The sequence below is a fragment of the Artibeus jamaicensis genome, unplaced genomic scaffold, assembly GCF_021234435.1.
Source record: "Artibeus jamaicensis isolate MK-2021 breed Jamaican fruit bat unplaced genomic scaffold, CSHL_Jam_final contig_718, whole genome shotgun sequence".
Lineage (NCBI taxonomy): Eukaryota > Metazoa > Chordata > Mammalia > Chiroptera > Phyllostomidae > Artibeus > Artibeus jamaicensis.
In genome coordinates, this window is record NW_026521936.1 from 5386634 (window position 1) to 5414004 (window position 27371).

At 50.1% G+C, this 27371-nt stretch overlaps 1 protein-coding gene across 3 annotated transcripts in view; it reads left to right on the forward strand.

Moving 5' to 3' along the window:
* The first annotated feature begins 2850 nt into the window (after positions 1 to 2850).
* The window catches only part of RBM33 (RNA binding motif protein 33), an 82723-nt gene continuing 58202 nt past the window's right edge, over positions 2851 to 27371 (forward strand). For all 3 annotated transcript variants that reach the window (XM_037131971.2, XM_037131973.2, XM_037131975.2), the window contains exons 1-5: positions 2851 to 3462; positions 14381 to 14459; positions 16177 to 16225; positions 21820 to 21896; positions 23571 to 23883. In XM_037131971.2, coding sequence (XP_036987866.1) covers positions 3420 to 3462; positions 14381 to 14459; positions 16177 to 16225; positions 21820 to 21896; positions 23571 to 23883 — 561 coding nt within the window. In that variant the 5' untranslated portion in view covers positions 2851 to 3419. The remainder of the gene's footprint in view (positions 3463 to 14380; positions 14460 to 16176; positions 16226 to 21819; positions 21897 to 23570; positions 23884 to 27371) is intronic.

Here is a 27371-nt window from a genome sequence, read left to right on the forward strand (position 1 = left end):
GTGTTCCCTCGAGACAGCCAATTGCTAAGGGCCACATCTGCTTCCGTGTTTGCTTGCTTGCTCACCCCAATAAAAACCCTAGGCTGTAAGCGCCAGGTGCGACTCTCATTTGCAGCCCTCTGGGCACCGTGTCTCCGGACACCTCGAGAGTTCGCCCCTGCGCAGGTAAAGCTTTGGCCAATAAAGTTCCATCTTAAACTCCTCAAAGTTTCCGACCATTTGTTGCTCGCGTTGGTGGATGCTACAGTAGCAAGGCCACCTGCGGCGCTCTTTGCTGCATTTCATACAGGTGGGCGTGAGCCCCCTCCCATGTATGTGAGCTCAGGTGCGAGATTGGGGTGTGTGAACTGCTCTGGCTTAGAAGCCCTTTGCCCTTGGCACCCGATCTCTCTTCTAGTAGTTCTCTGAGTGTATTAGATCTCCGCACACAGTGAAAAGAGCCTCAAGATACGGCCTCCTGACAGGTGTTCATTCCTGCCAAACCAAAAGGAGTTTCCCACTCAGAGGGTGTTTGTGATACAATGTTACTTTATAAACAGTTGATGTTCTACCTTCATCAGCTTTCTAGGACAAGGCAGGAAGTCAACCAAAAGTGCTGTTTGTCCAGTAGAGGAAAAAAATGGGTTTGGTAAACCTGTACTCAGAGTCAAGATCTTCAAATATTTGGTGCCCAAGGTCAGATGGGTTTCCAATGAGTGTTGGATCAAAACAGTGTGGAGACTGTTGTCCTAGAGAAATTTAGTTTCTGGTGGTTTATAACTGAGATACTTGTCCCTCCTCAAGTACTATATAGCTACAAAGTATCTATAAGATCATTTCATCTTTGGGAATTTGTTTTAAATCTGGGTGTGTTCATGTGCTCTGCAATGGAGACAGTTATTTGAGACTGCTTGCTCAGCATATATATATGCATATGTAGCAATCTCATATATATATATAATTTTTGAGTGATTACATGCAGCTGAATCAAACAACAGTGTTTCTAGCCATTTTTGGCTTTTATGTTTTAGATGAATACTACATTAGTTATTACACCTGGAATGTTTTTTTAAAAACATTTTATTATGTAAAACATTAAATGTATAAAAGCTGAAAAAGTTTTAAAGCAAAATTCTTTTGGTCAGCAAGATTTGGGGGGATCATTGTCCTCTATATTCTGAAATCCCTTGCGATGTTTCTGCCACTCACCACACAAACTGATGTACTGGTTTTGGAACTGCTTGCCCATGATATATTCCATCTTGGTCTGATGTTAGAAAAAGACTGACTTTAAAAAGTAAAGTTTAAGCATTTAAACTTTACCTTTAACATTTTATTAAAAACTGAATTTGTTGGGGTGACATTGGTTAATAAAATTATACAGGTTTCAAGTGCACAATTGTATGATACATCATGCATTGCACTGTATGTTGGCCGCCCAAAGTCACATCTCCTTCCATCACCATGTATTTGACCCCTTTACCTTTTTCTCTCTCCCCTGCCCCTCTGTCCCTCTGGTACCCACCACACTGCCGTCTGTGTCTGCGTTTTCTGCTTGTTGATTCATTGCTACTATTAATATATGATTACACTGTTTCCTCACCTGCCTATCCAGGAACCCCATCTCCTGCAGGGAATGTTGCTATTGTTACTAGGATTGTTACTGGAGTGTTATTAACTGGCTTGAGTGACTCCAGTTTGTGTCTCCATGCTGCGCATTTTCTCTTGCCATGTTTCTAAACATAATCTTACATTGTAACTTCTGTTATTAAAACTATTTCCTACTCTCTGTGGCTTCAGAAAAACGCCTTCTGGCCCTCGCACACCTCTCCAGCTCATCCATAGTGAGCACCTTTCTCATTGAACACTCCAGGTGCTACTTCCAGTTACCAATCACACAAGCCACCTGACATCTCGGAGCCTTTGTCAGCCTTCTCTATGCCTGAAATGACCCTTCCCTTTCTGGGTCACCCCACACTCACTGTTATGCAGTCAATGTCTGCACCTTGTGTGTATTTGAAGATCCAGTTATATTCAGCCCCTGCCCTGCTCCCAACTGCAGAGAATTCAGACTGGCCTCCTTTGGACACCAGATCCCAAGTAGCTTTCAAGTCTTTCCAAGTACCTTTACTTCAGTCACTTACGAGTGTCTCATTTTGTGACCTTCTGGCTGCTGAGAAATGCAAACTCTGGCTGTTATTTAAACCCTGGTGTCCATCAGTAGACGAAGGGATAAAAAGCTGTGGTACACTCCCACAATGGAATACTACACAGCCGTAAGAAAAGAAGGAAATTTTAGTCTCTGCGACAGCATTGATGGACCTGGAGAACATTGTGCTAAGCCAGTCATGGGCAGCAGGAACTGTATGATTTCATTCATGTACAGAATCTAATGAACAAATTAAACTAACAAGCAAAATAGAGACGAGACTCACAGAGAACAGGATCGCAGCTGTGGAGGTGGGGTGCCAGGGGTGGAGGGGCTGAGCAAAAATGGGAAGAGAAACTCATGAACACGGACAATAGTGTGGTGAGGGACGTGGAAGTGGGTACACGAGGCATAAATGGTGATCAATGGAGACTTGACTTGGGGCGGTGAACACACAGTACAGTGTGCACAAGACGTGTTGTGGAATTGTGTGCCTGGAAGCTGTATAATTTTTGTTAACTAGTGTCACCCCAATAAACTCAACAAAAAGGAAAAGGCAAACTCCGTTAAGCGAGTTTTAGGGCAGCATTGAGAGGCGGACTGGGTGCACAGGGCCCCCGCGCACCTGCCGGTGCGCTACACCTGCCAAGCCGCAGACCCGGGCAGTGCGCATGCGCCGCCTGCGCTCCCGCGGCCACCCTCAGCGCGGACGCGGCCCGGGTGCGCGTTCCCGTCCCTCGTCAGGCCGCACCTCAGGCGTTCCCGCTTCGGCTCCCCGCCTCACTGTCCAAACACAGAAACTAAAGTCGGTCCCCATTCCTTACGCGTGGCCTACTCGCTCTCGCTGCCCGCGGGAGAGCCGCCGGCCGTAAAGCACGGTGCCGACTGCTGAAAAGCGCTTGCGACGGACAGAGCCTGGGACCAAAGCACGGCCGCAGCCGCTCCCGCCTTCACGTCAAACGCTAGAGTTTGAGGAGCCGAGCTGGGTGGCCGCCTGTCCGCTTCCCTTCCTCGCTCGGCCTCGGCCTCTCGAAGGAGGTGCTGAGGCGCGGCGGCCTTTCCGGGCGGGCCCCTGAGGCGCCTTCCGGCCGCCCTCATCCCGACGTGCACCGCGGCGGCGGCGGCGGCCGAGCAGCGGCCATGTTGCCGTAGTTTGTTGTTTTCCTGCGGAGGAGCGGACCGAGCGGCCGGGACCCGCTGCCTCGCTCGCCGCGTCCCCCGTCTTGGCCCGCCGCCCGCTGCCCCCCAGCTGGCGCGGCGCGGCGCGGCTGCAGCCGGGCGGAGCAGCAGCATGGCGGCCGCTCTAGGAGCGGGCGGAGGAGCCGGCGCCGCAGGTACGTGAGCCGCCGGGCCCTGCTCGCCGCGCCCGGGCCGCGTCCCCGTGCGCTGCCGCGGGCCCCCGCTGTAGCATCCGCACAGAGCGCAGGGCCCGGGAGCGGTGGTGGCTGGGAGCAGGCCGCCCAGACCCGGGGAGGGCGGGGGTGGTCGCCGCCGGGTGGGGGTTCGCTGACGCGTCCGGGTGAGTGTGAAGCCGAGAATGAAAGGCCCGCCGTCGGGAGGGGACCCGATGACACGGCGGCGTTCCCGAGAGATCGTCTCAGCGCACCGGGCTTCCTTGTGAGTCCACGCTAGTCTGATGGAGGGAGACCTGTTAGCGGTTCACGTCGGCGTCTCACGCCAGGAGTGGGACACACCGGTGCTGAGAACCGGGCCGCGTCCCCGGGTAGTTCGTCTCGGTCACCGTGCAGAAGTGATTTTGACGGGACACCCGACTCTCCCGTCTCAGAAAGTCACCTTCTGGCGAAATCACGTGTTGATTGAGCCCCCCCCCCCTTTAAATTACGGAAGACTACTCGAAAGTGACTTGTAGCATTAATCTCTCAAGTTTGACACAGGAGGCGCGAAGGTGAGTGTCCACGAGAATTGGTCGTCATGGAAACAGTGAGACCCACGGGAGTCCAGTCTCGGGTGACGGTCCCGGGCCTGCCTTGGCCTGGTCACCAGCCTGGAGATTGGGCCGTAGTGTCAAAACCTTTGCGTGGAGACAGTCGCCGAAACGTCGCGCTCTGGGTGGGTTGGCCGTGTGCCACTTGGATGTCAGGTCGTTTTTTTCCGAGTTCAATCTTTCGAGGCTTCCGGGTTTTTCGAGTTGAGCTGTGAAACCCGTGGTTTACCTTCCTCACTTGGTGACCTCTGAGGGGTGGGGCGGTCATTGTGGTGTTTTTATGTTTATTTTATTTTATTTTTTTTCAGATTATGGTCTGGGAGCCCCTGGGTCAATACGACTTTATTTTTTCTTTTTTATGGGTGGGGGGAAGAGAGGGAGAAACGTGTCCTCAGGCGTCCCACGCATGCCTAGGCCTGCGCCGCGGCGCCCTGGGTGGGGCCTGGGCAGCCTCTGGGGTGTGGGGTGCGGCCCATCCCACAGCGCCACCTGGTCCGGGACAGCGGGAGCGTTTTCGTGTTTTTATGGTGCTTTTCATTGGTTGTTGGCCTGTCTGGCGCTTTTGTGTGGACAGCAGGGTTTTCCAAGGCCAGGGCCAGGGGCTTCCGGATGTAGGCGCCTGGATGTGGAGGGCCCCCTCCCCAACCCCCATTCTCACGCTGCTGAATGTGAAACACAGAAAGAAAAGCTCTTAAGTGTCCGCAGGAAACCTGAGCCTGGAAAGTTTGGGCTCCTTTAGGTTCTCCCCATTCTTCCTGCTGCAGACCCCGCCGACGCCTGACCTCAGCCGCTCGAGCTTTCGTTCTGGGTCCGGTATGTCCACCGTCCGCTCCATCTCCATCTCCCAGTTCCCTGCTTCTCTTCCAGTGCTCAATTCAGTTTGTACTGTTAGTTATTGCCCTTTTTTCATCATGGCCCACCCGGGGGTCTGTCACCCCCAGAGGGCCGCGGTGCCCCCTGTGGTCTGCGCACATGCTCCACTATCCGGGCGGGGACATCTGCTGAGCAAGCATGTGGGGCATGAGGTGTCTCCAAGTGCCCCCTCGCCACTGCCTCCTGGGCTGGTGCCAGTGGCCCCTCCGCGGGTAGGTGGCCTCCGACAGTGACCTGGAGCTACGTGGCCCCCGTGGTCCTTGTTCCTGGCGGGCAGGCCCCAGAGCTTCCGGGTCCACGCAAGCAGCAGGGCTGGGACTTGCTTCAATGCTGGGCCTTCCGGCTCTGTCACTTCTGTGGGAAAGGCGGTGCGGGGAGTGTGCCATAGCACACGGTTCTGGCGGAGGGATACCACTTTGCGTGGAAGTAGTGCGCGGAGAGTTTCCGCATTTAGTTTTGATAGCTATTGTCACGTTGTCCTCAAAAAGACTGGTACCACTTGATCCTCTCCATCGGTGATGTAGGAGATGCCCCACTTCCCAGATACTTTTAAAGTATATCTTTAAAAGGTTTTATTTACTTGTTTTTACTGAGGGGGATGGAGGGAGAAAGAGGAAGAGAAACATTGATCGATTGCCTCTCGCGCACCCCCCAACCAGGGCCCTGGTCCACAATCCAGGTCTGTGCCTGACCCAAATGGAACCAGCGACCCTTCAGTTTGGGGGACAGCTCCCAACCTGATGAGCCACACCAGCCAGGGTGGGACTTTTAAATATTTTTGATAATCTTGAGACAAAAAAATAGCCTCAGTGTTGTAACGTAGTTTTTTTCAGTCTCTAGTAAAATTAAATATCTTTTCATGCATTGTATAATTTTTTCACAGAGGCGTTGCCATGCCAAAAGTTCCTCTATGCTTTAATATTTTATGCTCCTTTGTATTTGTAAAATATTTTTTAGCTTTTATCCACATGGGATTTTATTTTCTGATAGTGTGAATTTGGGACCTCTGACATTTCTAATATGATTTACTGAATTCTCCATCTTCATAATAAATTCCTATTCATAATTTTTAAAAATTATTGCTTCATTGTGTATGGGTTAGACAGCATTTTCTTTTAATGAAGTTTTTTGATTAGCCCTGCGCATTTTTTAAGAAGTGAACCTCAAAATAGTTATGTTCTATAAAAAGTTGTACTGAAGTTTTTATTAGGATCACATTAGGTATATTAACGTAATTTGGGGATGACTGGTATTTTTACCCAATGGACTCCTCCATCAGCAATTAGAATGTATCAGGTGGTTTTTCTTGGTCCGTCAGTCAGTCAGTCACCTACTGAGAGCTCACTGCCTGCTTGCTCTGTGCGGGGCACTGACGGAACAGAGCAGACAGTCTCGTGCTCCAATGGGACTGACATCACTATAGCTTTCTTTTTATACTCCGTTCATTTTTTTGTTCAATTCCTAGGTTTTTCTTATTTGTTTTCATTGTCAAATATGTTGTAGTTTTGTTTCTCCTATTCTCAAATTTATTACTGATCTATAGAAAAGTTTATTTTTTGTAATTAAATTATAGACAGCTGGCTTATTAGAATCTTGTTTTAATAGTTTGGCACTTTAGAATTTTTAGTTACAGTCCTGTCTGCAGTCTCTTCTATTCTGATGTTTATATCTCATTTCTTTTTCTGGCACTTCTTGTCCTGGAATCATTCATTGTCAGGCCCTCCAGTGTGATGTTGAATAATGTGGTGGCAGGTGTCTTTGTCTTGTCGTTCGTTGTCTTCTGAGTTTAATGAGTATGCTTCTATTATTTTGCTGTTGAGTATGGTATTTCTGTGGTTTTCTGACACTTTTGGTTAACTAAGGAAGTTTTTATTTTTATCCTCACCCAAGGACATTTTTTTCCCCCATTTTACTTTTAGAGAGAGAGGGGAAGGGAGAAAGAGAAACACTGATACGAGAGAAGAGCATTGATTGGTTGCCTCCCAACACACCCTGACTGGGAATCAAACCTGTGACCTTTTGGTTGCAGGATGATGCTCCAACCAACTGAGCCACACCAGTCAGGGCCAGGAAGGTTTTTTTTTTTTTTTTAGTTGGGATTTTTAATTTTAGCAGATGCATTTATTGGGGTGATTTATGAGGGCCCCTCTTCCACCTTTTGATACAGTGCAGCGTATTCATAGATTTCCAGTGCTGAACCAACCTCGTGTTCTTGGACCTGAAACCTTGTTCTCCATTTTTATTCTTTTTCCTGTGTCATTGATTTCATGTTAGGATTCATTCGTGATTGTATGAGACTTTTGTACTTGCCTTCATTTGTACTCGTGTGTATGCATGTGCTGTCCCATTCTTTATGAGGTAGGGTATCTTCCTGGCATGAGTCATGGAGCTTTCTGGGACAATGTCCTGTCTTCCAGGTCTGCTCCAGAGAGGTTTGGTGATGCCCCTGCCCCCACCTCCAGCTCCTGCTGCCTCTGTCTCCATTGTGCTGAGCGTTTGGTGGACACGCTCCCTAGTCTGGAAATGCTTCAGTTCTGGGAATTTTCCTCGTTATTGTTTTTCTGCCTTTCATTTTCTCTGTTCTCAGCATTTGAAACTCTCATTACTGGATTTTGATGCTTCATTTATGTAAAAAGCCTAAGACTGGTGCAGCGGTTCCTTGAGATTGTTTTGGAAGGATGGGTACTTTGGTAGTTCATCAAGTCCGGTGAAAGACAGGACACAGAGGCTGGAGGAGGGCAGAGATTGGGGTCCGGCCTGGGGGGGCACCTGAAACTCCTCTGTGGGGCTCTGCGTGGCTCTGCGGGGCCACCGTCCTCCTGAGGGCCTTCTCTTGCCAAGGCAGGAATGCTCCTCCTCTCTGGCCATGTGCTTGCTGCTCGTCTGCAGCTGGTTCACTACGGTAAATGTGGGCCCATTGTTCTAGACCTTTTGATATTTTTCTTTTTTTTGGAGAGAAAATAGAACTCTATACTTATAAAAATTCTATTTTTAAAATGTTGGCAACTAAGTGAATTAACAGAAGGACCCTACTGAAGGAGAGCATGCTTCCTGCAGGCCATCAGACTGCAGCCTGCACGTCAGAGTGATTCCGCCCGCCTGATTTAGCAGGTGCCACTTACACGTGGTGGTTCCCTGCACTCAAGGGGTCCTGGCTGGCTGGCAGCCTTTGACATAGGAAATCGAAGGCTGTGTCAGCAAGGTTGTTTCCTAAGTAGATTCAGGAGCCCTATAGAGCTGAGACTCTTGGCAGACCTGAGTCGAAATAAGGTCGGCTGTGTAACTTCGGTTTGTACCTCTGTAAAAGGGGGGCTTGGGGTCGGATTAAATGAGAAAAACGAATGGGAAAGTACCAGCTTGTTGAGGGAAGATGGAGCCCGTGTCCACATTTTCAGTGCTGCCAGCGATATTTGGGTTTTATCTATCAGCCGTGCCCGCTGCACAGCTTGTCACCCCGGGGCTGCAGGTGAGGAGCCCTGGGAAGTGCGGAGTCCAGCTCTGCACGGTGAGTCCAGCAGCCACAAGTCTAGACTCCTGTGAAAAGAAATGGGTGCCGTTTCCTCTAGACTCTCAGTCACGATGGGAACACCCAGTGGGCTAGGCTCAGACTTTGCCCTTTTCAGGCTGCCCAGGAGGGCAGAGAGCTCGGGTCATCCTGGCAGCTTCCTGTGGAGGCAGAGCCCCGCCACCCTCAGGGCCCTCCTGGGTGGGACTGGTCTCCCCACACAGGAACAGTGGGTCTGCTGCCACGCAGACAGGTGGCCAGCTGTGCAGCGTGCATAAACCATGTTCACGCTGGGCAGGACCTGTCCAGGGCCCTATGCGGGATTTTAAAACAATGCCTGGAAATTATTTTTTTTAAGCAGCATGGTATGTGGGTGAAATTTTCTGAAAATTTTGCTTGGCTACTCAGAATTGAATGCTACACTGTAGGGCCAGTGTGCTCACTTTCCAAGAGCTTGATTGTTACCCTGATCCTTTTTCCTGGTTACTACTTAACTGAAGGCTCTGGGTTTCCTTCCCAGTGAAACACAAAATTTTGACTCTGGTAGTGATTCAGAATGCATGAGAATCCCGTGAGGCCAGCGGAAGAAGGCTGAGAACCTCTGTACCACAGCGGCGATTTTCCACCGCTGTGCTAACAGGGTGTTTAAAGCATGCGACACCTGACTGTTCCCGTAGTCAGGCTCACGGAACTTTTCTCCCCTGGGTTGTCAAACTGAAACATGACAGCAGCCGGCACGGTAGCTGTCTGGAGTGGGTGCCCTGGCTTGAACTGTACGTGCATATGTAGGTCATATAGTAGAGTTACACCTTATTGGTCGTGTTGCATAATAAGGTTGCCCCTGGTTACTCCTTGGTCCCAGAAATCCTTATATACAAGTATAGGCACCTGACTTTTTAAAAAGTCACTTTGGAGCAAAAAGGGTAGATTGCTGCTATTATTATTTTGGAAAATCAAGATTAAACTTATTTTTTGTCAGATCAGCAAAAAATACTCTTTTTCTGGTGTGCCAGGAGAGGAAAAAGATCGAAAGCACTGGACGAGAGCACAGGCCGGCAGACTCAGAGAGGGCCTGATGCAGGCTCCGCGCGTCACCTGGTGTCTCTGCCGCGCCTCTGCCCACTCGGCTTGAACTGGCACGCTGCATTCTGGTAACATGTACACAAACAGGCAGTGGCCCCGGGTTAGTTTGCTGACCCTTGGACTAGGCAATTGCTAGAACCCTGTTCCAAATTAATATTCTGTAAGATTCTAATGAAAGTTCCAGGTTCCTCAAGAAGATGAGGAAATCGTGAGAAATCTAGGTACAAGAGTTGGGTTCATTTTAGATACTTAATTGACACCCTTATTAAAACAGTGTTCAGTACAAGTTATGGGAGAGTCTGCAGACAAGGCGCGAGCGCGGCTGCTCTGTGCTGCTGAGCTAGCCTTCCCCAGTCTTCGGGGGCCCACCTCCCTTCCTTGAACCACTGGCTCATGTGGGCAGTGTGTTCTGGCACTTCTGATCCGTGTGACGAGATGAAGAGGGACTGTTGGTGCTCTGGAGGCGAGCAGATGGGAAGGGACTGCAGTAGGTGTCCGCAGAGTGGAGGACGGCCAGGACTCTTGTCCGAGTTTGTTTTGTCCGAGTTTGTTTCAGAGTTCCAAGTCACGTCTTCCCACGTCCATTTCACCTTCCGTATCCTGGGCGGGGGAGAATACATGCTGTGTTTTTGCCTCAGTAGGTGGGGTCTTGTGTTTGCTGCATGCACAGGCCTTTGTCCAGGTAAGCTGCTGCCCTCACTACCACTGGTATTCACTTCTTTTGGGAAATCTCTTCCTACCCGGTGCTGTAGCGATATCTCACCGAGTCACTTGTACAGTTTTTCCGTTTACTAGGTGTCAGGAAGTGAGATGGTTTTCTTCTTCAGAAAAGCGGTGTCCGCCTGCCCTTTTTAGCAGCACCTGGTCCCTGCCGAGCTTCCATGGGTTTCCTCCTGAGTTTGGCCCCAGCCCTTTGCCTTTGAGGGCCCTGGCTCCCGGGAGCCGCTTTGGCTTTCATACCTCCTCTGGGGTTGCCTTCCGTGCCAGTGCGCACACCTGCACGGGGTCAGCCAGCTCCCACGCTGAGAAACACCCCCCACTGCCCTCTGTCAGGGGCAGTCCCCTTCCATATTCGCTGGCAGGGCAGGCTACCCCTGTGTGAGGCAGCTACGGTGTGGCTGCTTGCCACCCTCCTCGCCTCCCTCTTCTGTACCCCCTGCTCTGGCATTCCTAGTAAAGTGGGTCACGTCCGTGTGCACTGGGGTCATTGTGTCTCTTCCTGTTAGAGTGTGACCTCCTCTAGGGAGTGGTTTCTGTTACCGCGTGCGCCCTAGGTGCTGAGCATGTTTGGCAACACCCGGGACGTGTGAGGCTCAGGCAGTGCCTGCTGGGTAGTGAGAGCTTTGTGTCTCTTGACCACGGTTCCAGGCGGAGCTCTTGCTGCTTGCCCTGCATTTCCTTGTTTTGGAATTATCTCACAGCCACTGCCTTTGGACATGTCGTGTGTGTGGAGGGTCTTGCTCTATGGAGAAGTGTTTACTTTAATTATTTTGGCAAGCTCCTGGCTTCTAGTTTTGATTTTCGTGGGACTGACCTCCCTTTAGGAAGTATTTCTGTGCCGAGATGGCAGTGAAGCTTCCCTCTGCAGCATGTGCTCTGAGGGACAGGGCTGGGCTGGGGCACACGATTCCCAGCCCTAGCTGTCTGCCAGAATTACTGGGCGGCTTTAAACAACAAACAAACAAACAGACAAACAAAAAGAGCCTGCTCAATCAGATTGGGGGTGGGGTCAAGATTTGTATAATTTTAAGCAACGTTTGTACGTGATTGCTGTTAGTTAGCTTGGCGTACGGATTTCCTGGCTTCAACAGAATTGGGTGTTGTAATTTATTAGCAGCGTCTGCCAAGGGTGATGTGACTTAAGTATTAACTTTTTCACTGAGTATTAATGAGACAAAAGCTGTGAGCAAAACTTTTTATTCGCGTTTTCCTACACAGGGGGTTCTCCTGTGTCAGGAAGTATATGGTCTGATGGGGGAAGGAAAAGTGACCTAGAGACCCTTTAGAAAGTAAGTGTAAGATACGCAGCATTGACTGCCAGTCCAGCAGGAGGCAGAGTGGAAAGCGGTGAAAATAAGTGTTTTGATTGTTTGCTTTTCTCACAGGTTTGGTTACTTGTCAGAACAGCCCGGAGGCATATTTTGTTTCACCCACAGATTTAAAAAAGAGTTGAATTAATTGCTTAAATTTAAGAGGAAAAAATTACAGTCATAGATTTCCCTCCAAGTCCCAGTTTTGCTGCATCCTGTGTCTGAAAGTATTTTCTTATTTCCCTGGTTATTTCTTGTTTGACCTGTTGGTTGATGAAGTGTGTGCTGTTTAATGTTAGTGTGAATATTCCAGTTTTTGTTTTATTATTGATTTTTAGCTTTTTTAACCTAGAGACTATGCTTTGTGTGATGTGGACCTTTTATTAAAGTTTGTTAAGAACCGCTTTATGGCCAAGTGTGTGCCCTGCAGCACGGCCCAGTGTGCCTTGTTTGGGGTTGGCAGTCTCTGTTGGTCTGTGCTCAAGTTCATGGGCCCTCCTGCCAGTCCACGTCTACTGGAGGGCCCGCTGGTAAGGTTTTCATTGCAGTTCTTTTTCAATTCCAGAATTTCTTTTTGTTATTTTAAAAAATGATTTGTTTATTTAGAGCAGAGGTGTCAAACTCATTTCCACCGGGGGCCACATCAGCCTCGCAGTTGCCTTCAAAGGGCCAGATATAATGTTAGGACTGTACCAATGTTCTTAACTGGAGCAAGGAGCTCGGTGCTGCCGCCATGTGAAAACAAGGTGCGGGGCCCGGTAAAACCAGGTGGAGGCCAGGTTCAGCCCCGGGCCTCGTGTGTGCACCTGTGGTTTAGATGCCTGTCTGATGCAACAGCATCATCATGCCTTCCTCTAGTTCTTTAATCACGGTTTCTGTAGAATTTGCCCTTTTTTGTTTTTATCTCTAGTGTACCTGAATTGCATATTTCTTGAGTGATTTTTTTAATTTGATGTAGGCCTTCAGGATCAGTTCCAGAGACCTTAAACAGTCACCCCATTAACAGGAACCGACCGGTTTCCTGGGTGGCAGGCAGTGCAGCTCCACTTGCTCTTGCCTGCTGGGAGTGCAGCTCCTTGAGCACTTGGACTCCTCTTCCACATCTTCCATCCTTGGGGCTTTAGAGCGCACCCGCGGCCCCAGGCTGGGAACGTGCCTGGGCCGTCAGCCTGCATGGTCTGGCCCGGCAGGGCCGTCCTCACCAGGCTCTCTGGGGCGCTGTCTGCGTGCTGCCGCTTCTCAGGCCTCCTACCTGCACACGTGTGTGTCTGAGGTGTGCACCTTTGATTCTGCGTCTCTGATTTTGGGATAATGAAAGTGAATTTAAAAATGGCATGAAGTATGCTGTGTGTACAAAATGCATACGTAGTATGGAGAAAATGTAAACTATCTTATTTATATATTTTTAAAAGGTTTTATTTATTTTATTTATCTTTAGAGGGGAAGGGAAGGGAAGGAGAGAGGGAGAGAAACATCAATGTATGGTTGCCTTTCATGCATCCCCTGCTGGGGGCTGGCCTGCAGGGAACTGGCCTGCAACCCCGGTATGTGCCCTGACTGGGAATCGAACCTCGATTGTCTGCTTCGCAGGCCCGAGCTCAATCCACTGAGCTACACCAGCCAGGGCTTATTTATATTTTTTGTACTGAGTAATACCATTATTTTTGGATATCCTAGGTTAAATAATACATGTTTTAAAATTTTACTTGTTAAAGTTTCATGCTTTTTTCTTTTTAAATGTGATTACTAGAGAATTCTTTTTGTTTTTTTAAATCCTCACCCAAAGATATATTTACTGATTTTTAGAGAGAGAGAGGGAAAAAAAACATCACTGTGAGAGAGAAACATTGGTTAGTTGCTTCCCATATGTACTCTGACTGGGATTGAACCTGCAGCCCATGTATGCCCTGACTGGGGAGCCTACAGCCTATTGATGTATGGACAGCGCTCCAACCAACTGGGCCACCCGGCCAGGGCGCTACTAAAGGATTTAAAAAATACAGTTGATCCTGGAACAACTTGGGTTTGAACTTTACCGGTCCATTTATGTACAGATATTTTTCAGTAAACACATAGTTGGCCGTCTGTGTCCTCAGGTTCTGATCTGCAGACTTGGCCAGCCACAGGTGGAAAGCAGTTTTCTGACTTGTGGTTGGGAAACGGCAGGAGCAGAGGGCTGACCGTGTGCGCTGTGCTGGGCCATTTCCCACAAGGGGGCTGAGCCTCCCTGGATTTGGGTGTCTGCGGGGTTTCTGGACCCAGTCTCCGTGGGCACTGGGGGATAACTGCTGAGTTTTGGCAGAGGCCACAGTTACGCACGGATTCTCAGCTGTGTGGTGGGGCGGGTTTGGGCGCCCCGCCCCCTGCTTGCTCAGGGCTCTGTGTGTGTGTGTGTGTGTGTGTGTGTGTGTGTCATGCTGGGCTCCTGTCATCACACTGTTCCCACATCATCCTGACGCTTCCTTAGCAAGGGTCTCCGTTCTCCCTGACACATTTGGAAACAACGTAACCATTACAAAAAGTGGTACAACTGGTAGCCAGATCAGCAGTTCTTTTTTTCTTGTAGTTGTAGGAAAAATATAACTGGGTTCTCTCAATGGTCTTTCATGCCTAGTAATGTTCAATAAATTGATTTTTTTGGGGGGGGTAGCTTTGTCCTTCACAGTTTTTGAATGTTAAAAATGGCAAAAGTATTTATAAGAGTTATGTGTGGACAGTGTCATACCAGGAATCCCCCAGAGAAAGGCAGCGGTGGTGCCGAGGGTGTGGAGTGGGCTCTGCTTTGGGAAGACTGACTCTCGTGGCCTCTCTTGCAGACGATGACTTCGACCAGTTTGACAAGCCCGGAGCAGAGCGGTCCTGGAGGAGGAGGGCTGCGGACGAGGACTGGGACAGGTACGCCGCCTGTGTGGGGTTCGGCCACACTGACATGTCTCCTGCCACGTGACCACAGAGGTCTTCTCAGCAGACAGTGTGTGGGCTGCCCAGTGCTCTTCTCGAGTGGGTTGGGGACCGCTGACAGGCGGGCACTCAGGGAGAGGCTGTCCTGTGCGCGGGGCAGCCCGTGGACACTGGCTGTCTCAGCTCCCTGTCTCTCTGTGTTGACAGGCTGAGAGCTTGGTGGACACCCAGCATTGTCGGGGCGCTCTGCCGGGGTTCCTGTTCACACGCTGCCCAGGATTTGGTGGACTTCTAAGCTTTTGCCGTTCTGACATGCAAACAGTGGTGTCTCACTGCCATTTAAGTTTGCATTGCTCTGGTTTCTAGTGAGGATGAGGATGTGCTGCATCTGTTCAGGCACAGTGCGTGGACATTCCCCAGGAGCAATAGGTGTCAGTTCAGGTAGCAGTTAGTTTCGGCGAGGGGCTGGAGCAGGGGTAGATGGGTGTGTATTGGAAGAGTCCGTAGGCCAGAGCCTGGGCGGCGGCGTTGTCAGGTGGTGGGGAGTCTCCCTGTACACACACCTCACCATTTCACAAGCTGTGTTGAAAGTGTGACCTTGGCCTGCATTTGGAAAGTTTGTTCTGAAGGTCAGTGGCCCTGACTGCAGAATAGCAGCGGCACGCTGCTGTGAGACAGGCCCGGCCCCTGCTGGGACGTAGGGGTCCATGTGTGTCCGTGTGTGTGTGTGTGTGTGTGTCGGGAACAGCTTCTCACAGCCTTTGTCCAATCCGCTGCTCCCCAGGGAGTCTCTTCTGGCCTGTAACCCTTAGAGCTCAGAGCAGAGGCGCCCATACGAGGAATGGGTGCCCCAGGAAGCAGTGCTGGCAGGTGCTGTTTCCAAAGTGGACGTGAGCCGAGTGAATGCAAAGTCTGTTTTTGCAGCCTGCTCTTCGCTGGGGCGTCCTCTTCTGCCAGTTCTCTCTTCAAACCTGTGTGGGGTTTTATTTGGGGGGGGGCTCTCTTCTTTTTATGGATTTTAGGGATTCTTTATAGTTGGAAATTTTTGTGGTAATAGAGATCCCCTCCGAGTCTGTGGCCTGTGTCCCCTCGAGCAGCACACCGTCCCTCAGTAGGTCTCTGTCAGTAATGTGATTAAATGTCCAGTCTTTTCCTGCATGGTGTCATGTGCTCTTTCACCAATGTGTGAAAGTGTTTGTCTGTGAGAAGAACGTAGATGCTCTGGCCAGCGCCTGGTCCCCTCGGAGTCCCTGTCTTGGGGGAGAGCCTGCCCCCCACTTCCAGAGCACAGCCGTGCTGGCGGAAGGCTGGATGCCAACACGCAGACTCCGACACGGGGCTCTCGGTTACTCTGACTCACGGGCCTGTCCCCTTCAGCGGTATTTCATCATGTTTTCATTGCTTCAGTGTTTGCATTTGATGAGTGTCGAATGCTCTCAGTAGTTGTGGTTTTTAACTTTCCTGTTTAATGGAAAACTAAGCTTCGAGGTCTGCCAGAGCCACCTCCTGTAACAAAGCTTCCCGGACTTACAGGACCAGTGTTCCCTATACGTTTGAAGATAAGCTTTCATTGTTAATAAAGGAAAGGGAAAGGAGAGCAAATATAACGTGCAGGTACCCAAGCCTGGAAGCCCTGGGCATATTTCCCAGCCACCCGCAAATGTCCCAGTGTAGTAGGCTGATACATTGGTGTGTCTCTGTTTCTCCGCAGTGAACTTGAAGACGACTTACTCGGAGAAGATTTGCTCTCTGGGAAAAAGGTAAGAAATGCAGGTCTTCCTGAAACTAGTAAATGGTAGTCATTTAATTACACGTAGAATATGGGAACACTCATACATCTTCTGCCTGGGATGCGTTACTAGAAAGTCGGGTATAGATTAAAATTTGGTGAACTGAATTATTTATTTAGCACACAGAGAGCTGTTGGTATATTCTCTGATAACTTAAACTTGGAGCAGTACATCCTTTAGTAGTTCCTGCATCATCCAAGGCGTTCCAGCAGGTGCTGAGTTTGAGAAAGTTGCAGCCACACAGCTACGACCTGCCTTGAAGGCACTCAGTATTTGGGGCTAGTGTTGGGCGCACCAGGTCTGGAGTCCACTGTTCGGCAGTGTTCAGAGACGAGCTGGTAGGGAGACACGCTCCGACGCACTGGCAGTCGGGCGGTTGCGACCCGCTGTCTGGGGCCTGGTGTGGGTTCCTCTTAGCCTGTCGGATCAACCAGAAACTTTAAAGCTGTTATCTGTAGTGTGTATCTGTTTGTATATTGTGTATGTGTGTGTTTCCCTCTGCCAAAATAATTTTAACGTAATAAAATGTACATTAAAAGTAGAAAAATAAAAAGCCAAAGATTAAAGTGAAATAATATTTTTTTTATTTTATTATTAACTGAAAACATTTGCAATTCTCATCACATATGGATCGTTGTTATTTTTTTTAATTCATTAATTAATTTTAGAGGGCGGGAGAGAAACATTATTAGTCGACTACATTTCGCAGCGTGTTCCCAACTGGGGCCCGGCCCACAACCCAGGCATGTGTCCTGGTTAGGAATCAAACTGGTGACCCTTTTGGTTCACAGGCTGGCGCTCAGTCCATGGAGCCATACCAGCCAGGGCTAGATAGTTCTGGTTTTAATTGAAGTATAATTGACATGATAATACTCTAAGCTTAGTATTTTGAAGTTTTAAGGTTGTGGTGGCTTCTTACTGTCACCATTTATACTCAAGCTTATACTTTTGTGTGATCGGGCCACATCACATGTCAGATTTGATTGGGTTTTCCTTGTAATCTCGTCGGTAGTCTGGTTGGTGAAGAACTCGGCTGGGAGAAGCACAGGCGTGCCATTTTCTTGTAACTTACTGTGCTGCATTATCAGCAATGTCTCTGAGAGGAGAATTTGTCATGGGGTTCTTTTGAAGTCACTTTCCTGCCTGTGTCCTGTTTCTTACTGCACCCCTGGCCGGCAGGTGGCTTGGGATTGGCCATCCCCAACCTTTTCTCCCTCAAGATGCTCTGCCAGCACCTGTAACCCTGAATAAGAATTACTTCGGTTACCTGCAGATCCACTTGGTCTCATGGAAGTGGGGATACAGCAGGCTGGAAGGCGAAAAGCTGCGAGGGAGCCCCCCAGCCCCTGCATGCCCTAGCGTGCAGACACCACCTGTGAGGGGTGCTGCGGGCTCCAGGGCTGTCCCTCCTGCACTTGGTCAGAGAGGCGACCCCTGTTTGGAGCCTTGAAGTGTGCGTGCCATGCTGGGGCCGCCCCTGAGGCCTACATGGCCTTCCTTCTTGTGTGGTCCTGTGTCTGGTGAGGATGCCAGTCAGGTGTCCCAGTGTTCAGGTTGGTAAAGTGCTTGAGCCTGAAGTCAGACCCCTGTCCTCGGGCTGTCGGGTGTGTCACGGTGTCCCCAGGCTGTTGGGTGTGTCACCGATACCCCTGTTTCTCTCAGGGCACCCCACTGGCCCCAGTGACCTCCTGCTCCTGAAAGTGCTGGTCACTGCCCTGACGGCCAGTGGAGGCAGTACAGCACCATGTGCTGTGGATAGTGATGTGGCTGTTGTGGGGAATGGGCTTCTTATCTATGAAATGGGGAGGTAGGTGGGTGTGGCCCCAGGCACCTCTCAGGCGGGCCGCAGTGAGTGCCCCATGACGGCCAGGCCAGGCCCCGGATGCTAGTGCTCTCTGACCCTGTGCTCTCTGACCCCGTGCTCCCTGCCTGTCTCTGCCACCTTGGGCATCGAGGCAGCTTGTTCAGTTTTAACAGTGACATTCCTCTGTCTGTCCCCTCCTTTCTGATGTGAAATAGATGCCTTGTACCTTGCGAGAGTTAGAGTTCAATAATATAAAAATAAGTAATGAAGAAATAGGGATAAGCCCTCAAGACTGACATTTTGCCATATTTTCTTTCAATCTACATTTTATTGATTTCAGACACGGGAAGAGGGAGGAAGGGCAGAGAGAAGGAGAAACATCCATCAGTTTCCTCCCGTATACACAGCAACCAGGGATCCAACCCACAACCTTTCGGTGTACAGGGTGATGCTCCAACCAACTGAGCCACCTGACTAGGACTCCTTTTATTCTTTTTCCTGTGCTTTAAAATATACCTTATACATAAAACATTGTTTCTTTTAAATTTATCATTGTATCAGTGTCTGTCGTCCCTAAATGTTACTTTAAGGTACTTTATAACGGCTACATATTATTTCCTTGCTTGTGTATACCATGGTATTCCTAGCTGTTTTTATGTGTATTGGGATTGTTTCCAGCTAATTGCTTATGACTTTGGCGGGGCAGGAGGGGGCAAAAAACCTTTTTGATGGAAAATTTAAAGCCTGTACAAAAGAAGAAGGAACAGTGTAAAGGACCCCGTGCGCTTGTCACCGGCATCTGCAAGGTGTAGTTAAAGGCTTCATCTTCATGCACTCACCACGCCCCAAGTCACTCTGACGTGACCCTCAGACTTTGTGACAGTGTTCCAGTGCGTGTGCTGCTGAGGCGAGCACACTGATGGTGTGTCACTGTGCAGGTGTCACTGTGATTGGAGAGTCTGGTCTCAGGCAATTTCCACAGAGCAGGGTCTCTGGTCTGTGGGCGTGAGGGCGTCAGGTGCCTGTTTCTTGTTGCTAGGCCGCTTTCCAGGAAGGTTTTCCCCCAGCACTTGCGTGTGAGCGTCATTCACCCTTTCATTCACAGCTTTGATACCACTTAAAAAATAAACCTTTGACCGTGCAGCAGATGATAGACAGTGTCTGGTTGGTTTCCTTTACATTTGTTTGATTGCTAATGAGGTTGGCCATTGGGCCAGGTATTTATTAGCATGTTTATTGTAGATCTGTGAGCTGAGCCCAGGCGGTGGGTGTACTGGCTGCCTGACCACTGTGTTTTTCCCACTTGGGTTCCCACAAAAGGTACAGAGATGTAAGTTTGTCATCTGGAGAGAGACTTCTGGGCCACTGGTGGGCCAGAGCAGGTAATGGCTTCTCCTTCTACTCAGAACCATGTGCTGAGTGTAGCAGACATGTCAGACGGACAGGGACAGCTTGAGGACAGGCCCATCTGTGTCGAGAAGGGAGGGGAGTAGGGTCAAATTTTAAATGTAGGATAAAAATGAGAAGATTGCAAAGGTCTGCTGAAGTAGGCTGGCTTGACCCAGTGAGAGCTGTTAGAAATGAGTGGAGGTTGTGGCGGCAGGTTCCTGCCAGGCCAGGCCTCCTTCTGGAGCTTCGGCTTTCCTTCCGTGGCAGCTGGCACCGGACTGGTGCTCTCCTGGCACACCTGGGTCTCCCGGCACACCCGGGGTTCTTCCAGGCTTGGACACCTGTCCCCCTCCCCCTGTATGTGCAGCCCTGCTGCCCCACAGTGGCCCCTGCATTCCTGGGAGTCCTGGGGACCCAGTGGGGGGACTGCTCTTTCTCTTCCCTGCCAGTCTTCCCGGGGGAGGCACAGGTAGCAGTTTGGTGAACCTGGGAGAAGGGCTTCACTAGTGTTCCTGGCCACTATCTCTTCCTCTGTTGGGCTCTGTGTGCCCTGCTTGCTGGCTGACCATCCTGAGCAGAGCCCACCCTCGCTCTCTACCACCCAGTTCTTTGGGAGAAAGTGGGAAGTAAGTTTTGGGCCCGAGGATTTAGTCTAGTTCTCTGTGCCAGCCCTATCAATGCAGTAGGCACTGAGACAATTGTCTCCTGTGTCTGGTACAGAAACGATGCGATTGAATCTGCAGAACTCAGAAATGACACTCACTGCCGTGGGGGTCCGTTACCATATATGCTCCTTTTTTTGCTTGGGAATAATTCATTGGTGCACTGATATTTGACAAATAAAAGTTCAACTAAAAAACTCAAGGAAGCAGCCTCTAACTGAATGAAATTTGGCTTTCACTGAAGGGTTAATTTATAAAGATTTCCTGAAAGCAGTTTAGTGAATTAATGAGTTGGGCGACCAAACCTAATGTCACCCGTGGCAGACCCTATTCACACCTGCTAGTGGCGTTCTTGTCACTCAAAACCGGTGCAGCTGGGAGGCCAGTGTGTGGGCAGCTGGGTGAACTTCATGTCGACTGTGAAGCACTCTGCTTTGTTTTCAGCTGCTTCAGCCTCCCTTCAAGTGAAGGAACTACAGTATCCATGTTTTATCTTACTCTAGTGTCAGTGATTAGGTGGGGCCCTTGGGACCAATAAGAACTACTAATAAGATGGACGTATTTTTGCTCTGGTTGGGGAGCTCAGCTGGTTGTAATATAAACCTGTACACCGGGAGGCTGAGGGTTCTATCCCCTGCAAGGCACAGGCCTGGGTTTCCGGTTCAGTGTCTGCTCACGGTGCACTTGGTGGCAGCTGATTGATGTTTCTCTCTCGCTCTCCCTCCTCCTTCCCCTCTAAGGTGAATAAGCATATCCTCCAGTGAGGATGAAAAAAATTATGATAGATTTTTGGTTTACATCAAAAATACTGTAATGGAGACTATACAGACGAGTGTGAGGGAGCCTGTTTGTATAAGCTGTAAAGATGCCAAGAAAAGATTGATTTGTTTCCTTCATCTTTAAGTAGAAAACCAAGTCTTCCCCGGCCCCCCCCCCCGTGTTTTTGTGGGAGCAGGGCTTTGATTGTCTTTTAGAGGGGAGTGGTAATTTACACATCCCATAGAAATAATTTTATATAGCGAAGGAACGTGTGAAGTCGCCCCTTCCCCATCTAAGATGCTGGTGAATATTTTACTTAAAACCTGGACCTACAGAAATTTCACCAGTTGACGAGTCCACCGGCCACCTCTGTCAGGGACACGACGAGGGCACAGGGCTGTCGGGGTTGGGGCCAGGGCCTGAGCAGTCACGCGTGTCTGCACAGGCCCCCTGGTTGGAGCTATAGTGTAATCTGTTGCCATTCCTGGGTGGTGACCCGGCTATCTAAAGTCTGCTCATTTCCAACGCTCTCCTCTTTTTTTCTTTAAAAAGTCTTTAGATTTGGGTACTAAAACTGTTGAATTTAGTAAAGTCTTAAGAATACCATTTTATTTGTGTACATGCATGGCAAAAATTTTTGTAGGATGTCATCAAAAAACTTATCCCTCCCCCCTTTTTGGTTAGAATGAGAATAAGTATGTTGATTATGCTTGTTGCTTCTATACTTACTTGACTTTGCATCTAAAAATTAGCGTGGGGTGGTTAGCCAGTGCACTATATGTAGGATTTCTTGATTTTTGTCACTGCTTATAGCAACCGCGAAAACTTCCTGAATGGCAAATGTTTTCATAGCAAGGTTGGAAACAGTCCAGTCAACATGATTTTGCACTTTTGTAACACATCTTTTTATGGAAGTGACATGCATTAATGAGATTTCTTATTTTGATTAGAACCAGTCTGATTTGTCAGATGAAGAGCTGAATGATGATCTTTTACAGAGTGATAATGAAGACGAAGAAAATTTCAGGTACTCAGTGTTAACTTCTTAAAAGTGTTCTTTCTTTAGCTGAGTTGATAAGAACTGTTTGTAATTCATGATTCTACTAGAGGTAACTCCGTGTGGTGCGATCTGTAACATCTGATCACACCGTGAGTGGAATGCCAGGGTAGCTCTGGCGTGACAGCCCCGCACAGTCTTCCGTTCAGAGCAGCGCTGTGGAACCCGCACTGGCTGTGCATTCAGGGATCCCTAGCCTGTGGCGGCGATGGGAGTGTGCAGGGCCACCCTGGCTTCTTAGTGCGGGAGCCCCTCCTCCACCCACTGCGCTTCTGGGCTGGGCGCTGCTGCTGCTGCTGCTTCCCCCCATCTGGACCGGTGTTCCCTAGGTGTGAGTTTCACCTGGCTGTTTCTTTCTGGGAGTTGGCACCATGGACATTCCTTCGGTTTCCACTTCAGACTCCAGCTGGGTGTCTGAATACAGTTGCTGTCATTTGTCTTGGCTGCTGTGACGACGCCCGCAGCCTGGGCGGCTCGTAAATGACAGGCTTTACTTCCCGTGGTGCGTGCTGGCTGGTTCCGGTGAGGACCCGCTTCCTCATGCACCGGAAGCGCCTTCTCGCTGGGCTCCCCCGTGGCAGCAGTGGTGAGGGGTTCCTTTGTCATGGCACTAATCTCATCGTGAGGCTCCACCCTCACACCTTCAGCACCTGCAGAAGCCTCTACCTCCAGACACACTCACACTGCGGGTTGCCCTTGAAACATACTCGTCCAGTTGTTAAGCCACATGTCTGTGAGGTGCACTTACTGCTTTTATTAATACTAGGTACTTCATGTGTAGGACTTAAGATTTGTCTGCAAAGTCTTGCATTTTAAGTGTTACCTTGTATCTTATTGTTGATATTTACCTTTTTTAAAAAAAATACTTTTAGAGAGAAGGGAAGGGAGAGAGGGAGAAATATCAATGTGTGTTTGCCTCTTGCACACCCCCTGCTGGGGACCCAGCCCACAACCCAGGCATGTGCCCTGACTAGGAATCAAACCCCAGCACTTTGGTTCACAGGCCCACACTCAGTCTGGGTGGTATTTGGCTTAATAGGTAGAATATGATTTTTTTTTTTTTTGCAGTTTTAAAACCCCCTGTATGTCGCTCAGAAATAACGAAGCAGTATTTTTTGTGTTCGTGACTACAGTAAACTTCATGTATTTGACATTGAACTGTAGTTTTACACCCATTTTAATGTTTTACACAGGAGTTTATCATTTGCACCATAGAGCTAAAAAATAATTTCATCTATGATTTTCTGTTTATAGAGCAGTGCTCCTGTTTTTACTTAGAAATATTAGAAAGCAGATGTCATCTTTTCCATCTGGTGGTTAGAGTGAAATACACTCCGTCTGCTTCCTGCTTTCAGTCCTGAGCTGCTGCTGGTCAGACCTGCTTTCTCGTCTGGTGGGTCTGCTGCTCGGGGGCAGAGAACCCGCAGCTGCTGATCATGGGGGTGTGTCCCATCAGGGTGCAAGGTGCCATCTCAACTCCGTGCACGGGCTGTTGTGGCCATTGTGGGAGTCTGTGTGTGTTCATAAGAGCTGAAGTAACTTTTTGCCGTTCACGAGCAGTCGTTTAACACTTCATGGACGTGGTGACTTGGTTTTGAGCTCCACTCTGACTGGCTCCTCTCTCTGGGTGTTTGTCCTCTCTAGCTCTCAGGGCGTCACAGTCAGTCTGAAAGCCACGTCTGGCATGGTCACGTCCTACGAGCTGTCTGACAGCACGCATGACCAGTCTGGAGAGCAGGAATCCGAGTACGAGCAAGGGGAGGAGGACCTGGGCTACCCTAAGTCCGATGGGTCTGCACTGTACGCTCACGAGTACCCGGAGGAGGGCCAGTACGACGGCCAGGAGGCCGAGCTGGCCGAAGACCACATGGAGTACGTGGAGGAGCCGGAGGAGGGGCAGCTGTACAATGACGAGGTGCTGGACATCGAGATCCACGAGCCTCTCGACGAGTTCCCGGTGAGTCCCCTCTTTGTCCGCCGTGGTGGCGGGCGGCCTGGCTGTTTCCAGATGGGTCGGAGATCCTGTCCCTCCCCTCGGGAGGGAGTGAAATTAGACCTGATTATCACTGTCTGCCAGTTTCTTTATCTGAGCTGTGACAAAGTTTGTGCTGACAGCTTGTTTGGCTGGAGGTGACGCTCCTTTGTCACTCTGGAAGGCTGCAGGGATGGTGACCTTGAAGAGTGCGCCCGGAGGAAGCAGACGGCTTTGTGTGGGGGAGACACTCTGTCAATTGTTAGCAGTACTTAATGCGGAGCTTTCATCTAGCTTTAGACAGGATCTGATAAAGTCCTTCGAAGGTGAAAAGATTATTGACCTGCTAAAGACATCTTTGCAGTGCTAATATCCCACGGTGATTGATGTCCTGTTCATTCACCCTTTCCCAAACCGAGACCTGTCCAGATGCGAATAAAGAGATGGGAGGTCGGGTTAGGGGCCGGCCAGAATTTGTGATCTGGGATAAGGGAGTGGAGGTGGTGCTGATTTTTATGAGGTGGTTTCCATGGTCATTTCTTTTTTGAAGTATCAGTAGAGAAAAAGGTGCTAGTGATGGGTTGTTCATCTGCCTTTAGTGGTTCATTATGAAAAGGTTTTTTTCCCCATTTTTACTTTTATTAGTATTGAATTTATGCTTAGTCCACTCCCAGGCCATCAGCTTTTCTTTCTTCGGTCTCTCCTGGGATGTCTTTTTCTTCCATGCAGCCTCCTTGTCCAGGGCTCTTTCTCGGTGGGACCATCTCTGGGTGGCGGGCGAGCGCGCGTGTGGGCAGGCCCTCCTGTGAGCTCTGCGAGTTCTGAGCTGTGTCCTGGGAGCTTCGCTCACCCGGATGTGCTCAGAGGACCTGCATCCAAACCCTTCAGCGCAGCACTGCTCTCTGCACCTTTGAGCATGTGCGGCACAGACTCAGCACGTTTTCTGGGCCGCCAACCCTGCACCCAGCCCCACTGTTGGGCCTGGGCACACCTATCAGCTCCACCCTTGTATTGATTGGCTGGGACACATTGCTTCTTAAAAGGGACATCTTTCAGATACTCGGTGGCTTTTCGAGTATGCACAACCTTGATGGCCTCGGTAGTTTCACAGTGTTCTTAAGGTGAACATGGAGATTTGAACATCTTGATTGGCATGACTTTGTGGGATTTTGTGGGTCCAGTGAAGAGCGAACCATCTTCAGGTCACCTCTGATTGCTTTTGGGAAGAGGAAGAAAAAGTGATTTGTTTTTAAAAACAAGCACTTAGCTTCACGAGGGAAGTGTGTGGCCTCCCCAGGTGCAGTAGGGTACTGGAGTTTCCAGAACACGGGGGTTGTTCTGGGGTGCACGATGCTGGGGGCAGTGGAGGTGGGGTGCAGAGCCCCGTGCCAGAGGCCTCCGCCCTCGTTCCTTATGTTCTCCTTCTGGGGAAGCTTGCATTGGAGAAGAAAGTCAAAAATTGCTGGATTTTGGCCACTGAGGTACATATTCGAGTATGTATGTAATTCCCAAAGGGTTGTGGACGTGGGCCCCTTAGACTGTGTAGTCCAGATTGTGTTGGGGGATCTCAGTAGTTATTTCTAAGATTGGATTCTTTTTGAGTGCTTTCCATGAGGCAGATACAGTACTGAACATGTTGGGGTTTCGGTCGGCAGAGTCATGTAGAAGGCGTGCGGGGTACATGCTCTGTGACAGCCCTGTGGTGGCTGCGGTCTCTGGGCTGTGCTCTCAGTGTATTTGGTTCTTGTGCACCCTCTTGTACGTGGGACACCCCTTAGAATGCTTTCCGACAGCTGAGGTCCAATCTTTTCAAATCATGCCTAGTTATTCCCTAGCCACAGTGTCCTATTCTCGCTGCTGCCCATCAGTAGAGGAAAGGGCTGGCTGGCACACTGGCTGCCCTCTCTCTGGTGACTTCAGCAGCCCAGCAAGTCCTTACTGGTGCTCCAGCAGCGGGGGTGCAGATGCTGTGCAGGCACGAGGTGTGCCCCTGATGTCTGTGAACTTGGATGTGAGAGGGACAGACCTCAGTGGAAAAGCACTGGACTCGCAAGCGTGCACAGCGGCACGGAAGGGCGCCCGCCTGTGCACTCTGGCAGAGTGTGCTCCGCCGTTGCTCCGCAGGTCCCGCGTGGACCCTGGTCGTATGCATCCACATCCCGCGGGCTCATCCTTCCTCTTGGGGTCTGGAGGGAGGCCGCAAAAAGAAAAACATGCAGTACTTTTCCACACTTAAAAGGAATTAATTTTCTTTCAGAATTAAAAAGTATTTCTTAGGAATTCTGAAAGTGTTCTATTTCCATGGAGAGTTATACACTGTCAAGATGTGGCCCAGTAGTTGGCTGTGCTGCTGCAAGCCTGTGTCAGTTCCTCTGTCCCGGCGCTCTGCGGTTGTGGACTGGGTTGTGGACTGACATCTTTGTAGCTCACGGTGCTAGGACCCCGCCTCCCCTCTCTGGGTGGGAGGAGAAGGTGGACGTGACCTGTGCAGCCCTCCCCCAGCCATCCCAGGCAGTACTTCCTCAGCGTCAGACTATGGGACGGCCTGGCCCGTGGCAGGTCGCTTTACTGGACAGTGTGACACCTGCCTGACGGGTCCTGCCGAGGGCTGCTGGCTGTACTCTGCAGTGCTGACTGGGGGCACAGCCTGCACGCTCATCCTGGCCGTCCCCGAGAGGGTGTCTTGTGTCATTGTGGCAGACTCCAGCCATAGAGTGGGGTCTGTAGCGGGGGCCCCCGGGTGTTCTCTCTGCTGCACCCAAAGGCGGGAAGGTCCCTGTGTCCTGGACCTTTTGCTGGTCCTGTTCTTGAGAGTGAGTTGGGGTCTGATGTACAAATGTGTACTTAGGAGGAGCGTCATCTGTCATACGAGTTCTGCTTTCAGCTGTCAGTGTATTTCGGGCCTTAAAAATGAATGTGGTGAGTCCCGGCCAGGTGGCGCATTGTTGGAGCACCCTTTCGTAACTGAAAGGCAGTGGCTTCAGTCCCCCATCTGGGTGTGTATGGGCGGGAGGCAGTTGGTGTTTCTTTCTCCCTTTCACTCTTCGCTCTAAACACAATGAAAGAGTGTCCTTGGGTGACGGGGAAAAAATCAACACAGTGAGATTTCATAGAACCTCGTTCTGTGAAAACAGTTTCCAGCTGACAGTGTGTGCGCAGGGTAGCAGATCGGGCTTCCCACGCGCAGGCCCGTGTTCGAGTGCTCGTCAGCCAGACTCTGAGGAGCACCATGCGGCCGTGTGTGCTCTGCACGCAGTGACTCGTGGGTGCTGACGGGTGGTTTCCGACTGCCTTGTCCGCCTCGGACATCTTGGAAGTCTCTTCATTGTGGAACCATGGCTGTCCCTCTATACTGTGCAGGAGGTCGGTCAGACGCCAAGGCCCGGCCGCCCTCTGTTGCTGGTCTTGTAACCACGCAGTTCACTTCGGCAAGTGCCTGGGGGTGCCGGAGGTCTAGCTCCCCTGTAGGATCA